The sequence below is a fragment of the Phragmites australis genome, chromosome 16 (genome assembly GCF_958298935.1).
Source record: "Phragmites australis chromosome 16, lpPhrAust1.1, whole genome shotgun sequence".
In the NCBI taxonomy this organism is placed as follows: Eukaryota; Viridiplantae; Streptophyta; class Magnoliopsida; order Poales; family Poaceae; genus Phragmites; species Phragmites australis.
The window spans coordinates 9,246,514-9,255,681 of NC_084936.1; the positions used below are offsets into that span (position 1 = coordinate 9,246,514).

The window sequence follows — 9,168 nt, forward strand, 5'->3', positions numbered from 1 at the left end:
GATGTAGATAACATCAAATGATGGGTCTTCGCTGCTGATACTTTTTTGGTAAAATTTTCACAATAAAAGTATGCTTCTGGACAACTAATGCAGATATTTCTAGAGGAATATCATCTTTGTCATAAGCAGTTTGAAATTTCCTGATGGCCTTGACTAAAACAATTGCCTGTGGATCAAGTGAAAGTGTCACAGGCTATTCTTTTTTAAGCCTGTGTCATCATGTGTCTAATTGGCCAAAGAAAAACCAGAATCAAACCCAAATATAAAATTGCATCTACAAAGTGGCGCCCCAAAATGTTTGTTTATCTTACTTTTAAAAGAAATACACTACTACAGAAAGATACATCAGTGCCAGTTCAAAAACTCCATCAGTACTGATTTTTGAACTGACACTCATTACTCGGCACTGATAGTCCATACTATGATTCGTGTGTGGAACGGCACTGCCGAGTATGGAACGGCACTAAAAATTTCTTTTTCACTGTTGATTCGTGGCTCCAACCGGCAGTAAAAAGGTTCCCAAAGCTAAAAAATCAACGAGCCAGCTCGAGATTCTCGAGCCGGCTCAGTTGCCACTCTTGTCGCCGGCGGTGCTCCAGCCGCCACCGTTGCCGCATGCTCAAATTGAACACATCTCATCTATACAATAGATCTCACAATCAAATTCAATACAACAACGCCAGAATCGACTTATCTTGTTCATACAACACATCTCACAATCAAATTCAATATAACAACCCAAAGAACCACGCATGCACGTGCATAAAAATGCAATCATGAAAGCAAAGCTACCTAGCTAGCTGCAACTCCTCCATGCCCACCACTCCTCCGGATCTTCTTGGCTGCAACTCGGCTACCTAGCTACCAAGAAAGCAAAGCTACCTCGACCGCCGCATAAAACGTATGATGTACAGATCCTCTGCGTCGTGGATGAGCCCGCCATGGTGAACGCCCGCACCATGGACGACCTTGCCGTGGTGGACGCTCGTGCCATGGACGAGCTCGCCATGGTGGATGCTCGCTCCGTGGATGAGCTTGCCGTGGTGGATGCCCGTGCCGTGGACGAGCGGATCGAGAGCTGCAATCGAGAGCAAAGACGTGATGCTTGAGAGGACAGAGACTTAGAGAAGAAAGATGAGTGGATGAGAGAAGAGTAGAGTGGACAAGAGACGAGCAGACGAGAGATGCTAGAAAATATCAGCCGATCGATGGACGTGAGCCAAAAGTGAATTGAAACAAAAATTTGGGTCCGTTCGTATCAGTAACGGTTGTGGTTCGAATCGGCACTAATACCTGATTATCATTACCGGTTCATAGCGATTCTACCATAGTTCACACGCGAGAGTTAAAGAACTAGCACTGATACATTTTCAGTCGCGGTTACTACTGAACCGTATTGATGGGACGCTACTTTCAGACTGGTGATAGAGTATCAGTAGCACTACGATATTTTTGGTAGTGTTAGCAATTAGCGTTTTCTCTGGTTCCCTCCACCAGCATCGATGCAAATCTAACTGGATGTTCTACGCTAGTCAAATATTTGTTTCAGCCGGTAATAACGAACAACAATAACTTATTGCCTTAACTCACATACACTTGTTATGGTCATCAGAATATAAATTTTTACCACAGATCACTCAGGAGTACTAGAGTAACTACCCATGATACATTCTTCAACAAGCCCCTAGATGCCTCTCACTGAATTTAGATATATCATTAGAGTTTTGCATCTACAGATTCCGAGGACACTTGGGTGGAACATGTTTGGGTTGCCTGCTAGTCGTAGTATTTTAGTTGCCGATTGTCTATACTTGGTTGAGTTCTATTATACAGACTTCTACTTCACTGTGGAGGACTGGTGCAGCACTATACTAAAGATCAACATGTCACAATAAGCAACCATTGAGAAACAAATGACTATGAGATTGTACCTTAGATCTTTTAACATGACAATTCTTTTGGTTTGGATCTGTCATATCCTATTATCCTGCATGTACTTTTGTCTCATTGGATACTACAGTTATCTGCCCAATAACATCTGTAGAAGCAGAAAGACAAAGTTATGTTTACAATATTGTATGTGATCAATGTTGTTATAATTTAAACAATGTAAAATTATTTTATAGTACCTAGGAACCGATCAGTTTTGTTTGTATGTTCTTTTAGATCAGAAAACGGTGTTAACGTGTAGGCATATCTTGGAAAAGATGTTGGTTATGGATTCTGTTAAAACTAAAACTTAATCTTAGGCAGAAATGAGAAGGAACTAAAATTATTTGATTCGCGCACGGCCCATAAAACGCTCGGTCTGGCCCAAAAGTACTCATATCGCGAAGAAAACGCAAAGCCCTAACAGTCTGCACGCCAACAACGTGGAAAAAAACGCGAGCTCTAACCGTCGTACGTCTCCGGCGAGGACGGTGGCGGCGGCGGGCGCGCGGGCTTAGCGGCAGAGGCTCGCGGAATGTACAATACAAGATTATTATATGTAACTTCATTAATCTGAAAATGGGATGTACAATAATACAACCACACTATTCCATCCAAACAATGGATGAAGCCCCCACAATTTTCCTTCTTATTTATCACCAAACATGCACCCCAATTCCCAAGTGGCAAAATAATCATGGGTTACATGCTTAAGAATCGCACAGCAGATGCCATGCCGTTTCAAATGAACAATATCTTAAATTGGTGTGGCGTCATAAGATCAAGTATACCCCCTCCATCTTTAAGAAGTTATTTTGCGTATTCCAACAACTTCTTTGATGATAGTATCCAATTCATCTGAATCCCATGTGATAAATTAAGTGAATGACTAAAAGTTGGGGCGCCTTCATTGTCATCTGTCTAGAAGCTGGCCTCCTCTGTTGTCGGCCTTCTCAAGAAATAGCGCAAGCTATTAACAAGAACCTGCAGAAATAGGATAAATCAAAACTAAGGTACAAAACGCCATACTGTCAGGATAAATCAGAACTAACGCAGCCAGAGAATGGATATTGTAAGCTTTACCTGTTGCAAACCCTTGATCAGGGGTTTACCCCTATAACTTACATGGAATTTTGCTTTAGCCAGTAGCCCCTACAAGATACGAAATGTAAGGAGAGGAATGATTCCTAATTATATACAAGACACCTGGAATAACTAGTTTCACCTCAGTGTCAAACTCTCCAGATTGGACAGTGATGTTGATGTCGGAGATGATCTTAACAAGATCCACCAGTAACCCTGGACGGTCAGCTGTTTCCACCACAAGTAAGCTGAAAGGAACAATATAGGAGATCAAATCAAAGTGATATTAAATTTAAAATAGTCCAGCATTTCCATTTATGGCCTAACTGTGGTGGGTCAACAACCAAAGCACGACACATCTGTAATGGATAAATATAGACAATGTATTTTTTATTCAAATTCTTCAGACAAAAATCAGGCCATACAAAAATCAGGCCATAGTCATTCCAGATGGAAACTAGATTAATGAAAGCTACATCTTGGGTGACAGGTCTCTAGGATGCAAGCCTAATCCATACAAGAACATGCCCTTAGTTGATTCTAGTCCAATAACATGTATTAATTTGGATGACGACAAAAGAACGTAATTTTCCTTACAATTTGAAGAACATTGCACCAGGCAGGATAGACTATACCTTCTTTCAGGTCCATCGTCATAGATATCTATGTGGGTTGCTATGTCCACATCAACCTGCCAATTTACAAGTGAACAATATTTATATAGAGAAGGTTTTACAAAGTCTCCAGCACATCAATGAAGAGACGTAATTCTCATGCTGTATTAGGCAGCAATTTCATGGTCATTGCAGCATGCGGAGTTTCAAGTCTGTTGTAATGAAAAATATGGACAAATCTAGGTACAAGGTGATGCCAAGTTCATGTTTAGCATAAGAACTTTTTACACGATTAGGTTTAGCAATCAAACAGATATAAAATCGACAGCCAACTAAGACAATCATATCTTTCTCTCTCATCATAGATATAGATAAATAAGATGTTTTTGGGGACCCATAGAGATGCCTGAGATATTTCCTTTTTTAAAAGGCCAACATCGAGATGTTTCTAGTACAGTAGTACTTAAACATTTAGCACTACAAAGGGGTGAGCCACTGAGTTATAAATGAATTTAGGAAATACCTGCTCAGTAGGAGGTTCTGGCCCAAAAGTTGCACCCATAGCCAATTGACTGCTAGCTTCCTGGTACCAAATAAACAACACAAAAAAAATTTCCTCAGTGAAATTCCATATTTAGAAAAGCAAAAAAAATAATAATAAAGAAGGGCTGAAGGTGAATGCAATTACCGGGTGATACTGTATCATATTATTAATAATCGTCAGCCGTACCGCTTCTAACAACTCTGGGTCATCAATTTTGCGGCCAGTGGACCTGTAGAGTATTCTTGTCACTCATTCTAGACAAGAACTGATACGTGCAGAAAAGTACAATTAAGAAAAATGTCACATTCTGTTATAAGTAGGGGATTAAACTTAGATGAGAGATTCATGTCAAGTTTTACATATCTGATGAAATAGCAAAGCAAAGAAGATTCACTTACGATTTTGTTATAGAAAACTTGTTATGCTTGCCGGCAGCATCGAGGCAGACACTAGCTTTAACGACATTTAGCCCTAAGCCCTTCAGGGCATTCATCTACACATTAAACAAAGCAATCGAATATTACCATAAATCTAAGATGTGGGAAATATTAATGAGATCGTCTGGTCAATGGTGAAAGTATACTGAGATAGTGAACAACATACCGTATCTAGAAGATCGCCAAGACGGTCACCCAAGGTTACTTCTACAATGGTTGCATCCGGATCCGAGTCTTGATCTATTATAACTTTTGGGATAGGGACTGTATCAATGTTGCTCCCATCCTGCTAACCAAAGTATATGTGGTTGAACATACAAGTTCATCCAATGTTTCTCGGTAACCTATGCTATGTACCTCAACAGAAGCAGGGGAAGCAGCCCTGGGAACCCTCACAGCTGAAGAGGACAATCTAGAGAGAGGAAAAGATCAGTTGTAAACACTGCAGAATTAAAGAGAAACACATACTGGAAGATTTCTATATAGAAAGATTACGACTTCGTAAAGATAGAATAAAAAGAGTGACCATAGGTAGTATCAAGTAACAACATCACTGCACTACATAGGAAGTAGACTACGAACATCCAAAAGTAAATTCATGCAATCATTTTCACAGATCACAGGAGTGTCCCCTTACTGTGGCTTTTCATTATAATAAAGGCTAATAATCAGTATTCCCCTGAAATCCCAAGACACCCAGAATTTCTATCAGATACCTACTTGTCACTATGAATTGACTCAGCACACCATATAATCTTTAAAATTACTACATGAGATTCGTAGAATTTATCAAAATCCATGATATTTAGCAGGTGAATGCTGAAAAATCACCACATGTGAACAGCAAAATATATTGTCAAATCCTTTACGCAAAAATACCATATGGGTAAAGTTAAAGGATGCACGACTAGACTGCTGATTGTTCTCAGACTACGCTACTTTTTTCCAATATGCAATTATGCCCAACAAGGAAAGACTTAAAAAGCTTGTCAGTTGTTGAACAGTGGAAGTGACTGAAAAAGTTGGCCGGTATTATGTTGCAACTCGAAGCACCACTGTTTTGACTTTTGAGAGCAAGAAGCAAGAGATCTGCTCCCCTGCCCCCCCCCCCCCCCCCCCAAAACTTATCAGCATAGAAAGCTATAATCCATAAGTTCAAAAATCTAAGATTGAGACACAGTTTTAAAAACTAAATGATAATTGCTAATGAAACAGTTTCTAAGTTCTAACAAAACATGTTAGACTACAACAACAAAAAAAGAAAGAGAGATTTAAATCTAGTATTCCGTTTCAACCAAGGAACAGCCACATCAACATGAATCAGTCCAAATCACCAGAGACATTGTGCAAGTGTGCAAGCATGAGCATACTATGCCCCTATCTCTTATTCAAATAGCAAAACAATGACCAGGCATCTGTCAATATAAACACCAAACATGTCATAGAGCTATAACAAGTTTCAGCCTCATGAGCAAACTCGTGGCTTCACCAATTAGGGACCACCACTTATCTACAATATCATCCACAGCAACCAGAATTAGGGACCACAAAAAGCTTTAATCTTTTCTAACCCTTCCCGATTAACTAAACCGATAAGTAGTGTATTCTGCAACTCAAACAAAATGAATGAATCTGAGCGTCAAGTTATACCAGCATGATATCAATTAGCATATTCAGAACAAAACTAGATTCTGTAGTAGGATTCCAAAAGCATAAGGTACTCATGAATTCAAATTCTAAAAAACTCAAACCTTTGCAACATCGTGCCACAACAGAATGCTAAAGAAAGGCCCCAAATGGAAAGCACGCACCCAAAAGAAAAAGAAATCTTGGCCAATCCACTCACCTCAGCTTAGCGGGCGCCGCCGGCGCAAGAGACCGCCACCGGACCAGACCCACGGCCCGGCGGCCCCCAGGGGCCGCCTGCGACACGCCGGTGCACGGACGGAGCGTCCCAGCGGCGGCGACGGTCACGGCCATTTCGGCCATCTCTCTTCCAAGAAACGGGCGGATGGGGATCCAATCCAAGAACCCGGGGGCCAAGAAACAGGGGGCGGGTGAGGATGAGGGGGCGGTGCTACAAAGGCGAAGGCGATGGGATCATGACGAGTATGTCTACGGCTGTCGCGGCGGCTCTATCCATAGGATAGGGAGACGGGAATGGGAGGTGGGCTTGCTCTTCCCCTCTCCTCTCCCCTTCGCCTCACCTTCGCTGTGCTGATATATACCTGTATCTTTCACTCTCACCCTCTTCGCGCTCTCTCTCTCTCTCTCTAGAGTGACGTCCCTCTGTGAGAGAAATCTGGAGCTTTGCAGTAACAAAAATACATGGAGGAATTGTGATGTGGGGAGAGGACCAGTGCAGATAAGTTGGTTGGGGTGGTTCGGTTATCGCTGAATCTTACTCTTTGGCGCAGCTAGGAGGATAATGTATGCGTGAGTGGTTTGTGGCCTGGGATTGTAAGAATTTCATGTAATTCTGTTGCAAATTTAGTGTGTTTTTAGGCTTTGCCCGTCATATGCTAATGCTATTGCTGGCATTGCGCCATGAATTGTGTTGTTTGGGTAAACTATAGACAAGGACTTGATAATTAAACGTCCGGATATCTGTCGGATTTCACTTATTAGCGTATCTTCCATCCATCCAATCTGCCGTCAAGGTAGCCAAGGAAAACCATTGCGAACTTTCAACATGTTACAAAGAATGCAACCATAACCTCTCTAATATCAAATTATGAACAACTTGGTATAACAATTTAACATGATACAAAACACAATAATTTGTGACAAAGTTAGCAACCTAAATGCAGCAGATACATCCTGCAGCAATTTCAACTTGGAACCATACATTGCAACAACAAAAAGTATGAAGCGGTAGCAAGGAGGAAGAAGTGAGAGGGACAAAAAAAAAATTGACAAATGCAAACACTTAGATTTTCCCATTCATATAAAAAATATCTTCTCTATTCAAATTTGTATTTCGGCTTAAATTTATGTATTTGAATAGTTTTAACATTTCCTCTCAAGTAAGGCATTTTAAAAATATTCCAGAACCAAATTAGTGTATATAAAAAATGTTGCTAATGATTTAACAACTCTATTTAATGTAGTGCAAAACTATTAAAATTTAACATATTACAATGGTTTGTTACATATGCTTCGTTATTGGATCTGGCATGTAAAAGTTAACATATTATAACTCTATTTAATGTAATGTAAAAATATTTAAATTTAGCATTTATTTTAATCTAGTTTGTGTGCAAGTTGCATTAATATCTGAGTTCGATCAAAATCAATATTAACTCGACCATGTAACAGGCTAGTATGCATTGATTCATATTGAAACGCACGCAGGTTATACAGATGAAAATATGTTTACAGTTGAAATAACACCTAAATATTTGAATTCAATCGTGTATAAATGTCCCTACAAAACAATACAAAAGTATATTAATGTATGTCACCAAAGGATGGCCGTTGTATATATGTATGAAATTCTTCTTTCTCTTGATTGAATAGACAAAGTTGGTTGATGCCACCAGTTTGAAATATGAAGTTACCAAACGTAGAGCCTGAGTTTAGTAGACAATTTGCTTTACCAAACATTGTATACCACACACCAAACACAATTCCAATTTTCATACAGTTGAATAAAAGTGGAGTGCGGGTCGGAGGGACAGTGGTCTGAGGGACCCCGCATGGTCTCCGAGAAACGACATGGGGGCGAAACACCACCGCCACGGGAGCCCCCACCACCGTGGTCCACAAGGGCCGTTGCCGCCACTCCCGGCCAGTGACGATGGCAAGCAGCAGCTATCGTGGTTCCCCCTCTTACTCCTCCTCTCTCTCTCTCTCTCTCTCTCTCTCTCTCTCTTCTTTTCTCTTGCATATCGGGATCTCATGGTGGTCACAGTTCTTCGTGCCATTGTCGGTCGGATCCAGCAGTGCTTGGCCTCGATCTTGCTTCTTCAGATGGTCTTGGCGGCCTTCGTGGCCGAATCTGTATGGGGGCGTCACTGCAGTTTGGGCTGCGGCCACCAGTCGTGCACATGGGCGGCAGGCTTCTCTCTACGCCGTGCCTAGCCAGTGGGCTGCCTCCTGGTGGGGGCCGGTGTTGCACGCCCGTGTGTCGCGGTGATCGGTGTCGTTTCTGTGGTGGTGTTTGCCGTCCTGTGCTGCCACCGTGTGCTGCTGTGTTGGTGGTGGTGCTCGTCATGTGTCGCACCGTGTGCCACGCTGCCGTGTGCTGGTGGTGGTGCTCACTTTGCTGGTGGTTGTGCTCACTGTGCTAGTGGTGGTCCTTGCTGTGCTGGTGTTGGTGCTCGCCATGTGTCACACTGTCGTGTGTTGTGCCGTTGTGTGCTACCGTGCTGGTGGTGGTGCCGTGCTGCCATGTGCTACCGTGCTGGCAGTGGTGCTCGCCATGTGTTGCACTGCTGTGGTGGTGGTGCTCTCCACAGTGTGCTTCCGTGCTAGTGCAGCTTGCCGCCGTGGGCTGCCGTGGTGCAGCGTTGTGCCCGTGTGCTACTGCAGGGGGTGATCTGCTCGGTGGGGCGGTGCG

General features: G+C 42.2%; 1 protein-coding gene across 2 annotated transcripts; it reads right to left on the minus strand.

Annotated features, from left to right (window-relative positions):
• Positions 1-2,479: 2,479 nt before the first annotated feature.
• On the minus strand, positions 2,480-6,828 carry LOC133895336 (ACT domain-containing protein DS12, chloroplastic-like). 2 transcript variants are annotated; one of them, XM_062335579.1, is made up of 10 exons: positions 6,454-6,828; positions 4,965-5,019; positions 4,774-4,896; positions 4,569-4,663; positions 4,315-4,399; positions 4,150-4,209; positions 3,648-3,703; positions 3,155-3,260; positions 3,013-3,081; positions 2,480-2,913 (listed from the first exon to the last, which is right to left on the minus strand). In XM_062335579.1, exons 1-10 carry the CDS (start codon positions 6,594-6,596, stop codon positions 2,851-2,853), a joined length of 855 nt encoding a protein of 284 aa, XP_062191563.1. In that variant the 5' UTR covers positions 6,597-6,828; the 3' UTR covers positions 2,480-2,850. The 2 variants fall into 2 exon arrangements, with proteins under 2 accessions (XP_062191563.1, XP_062191564.1); XM_062335580.1 differs by having other exon boundaries at positions 4,774-4,893; positions 6,454-6,827.
• Positions 6,829-9,168: the final 2,340 nt, after the last annotated feature.

Excerpts from the sequence above, each read along its gene's own strand:
- LOC133895336 (XM_062335579.1), bottom strand. The coding sequence starts at position 6,596 with ATGGCCGAAATGGCCGTGACCGTCGCCGCCGCTGGGACGCTCCGTCCG. Across the intron at positions 4,664-4,773 it reads TTGGCGATCTTCTAGATACG|ATGAATGCCCTGAAGGGCTT; the intron begins GTATGTTGTTCA and ends TTTAATGTGTAG. Across the intron at positions 4,210-4,314 it reads ATATGATACAGTATCACCCG|GAAGCTAGCAGTCAATTGGC; the intron begins GTAATTGCATTC and ends ATTTGGTACCAG.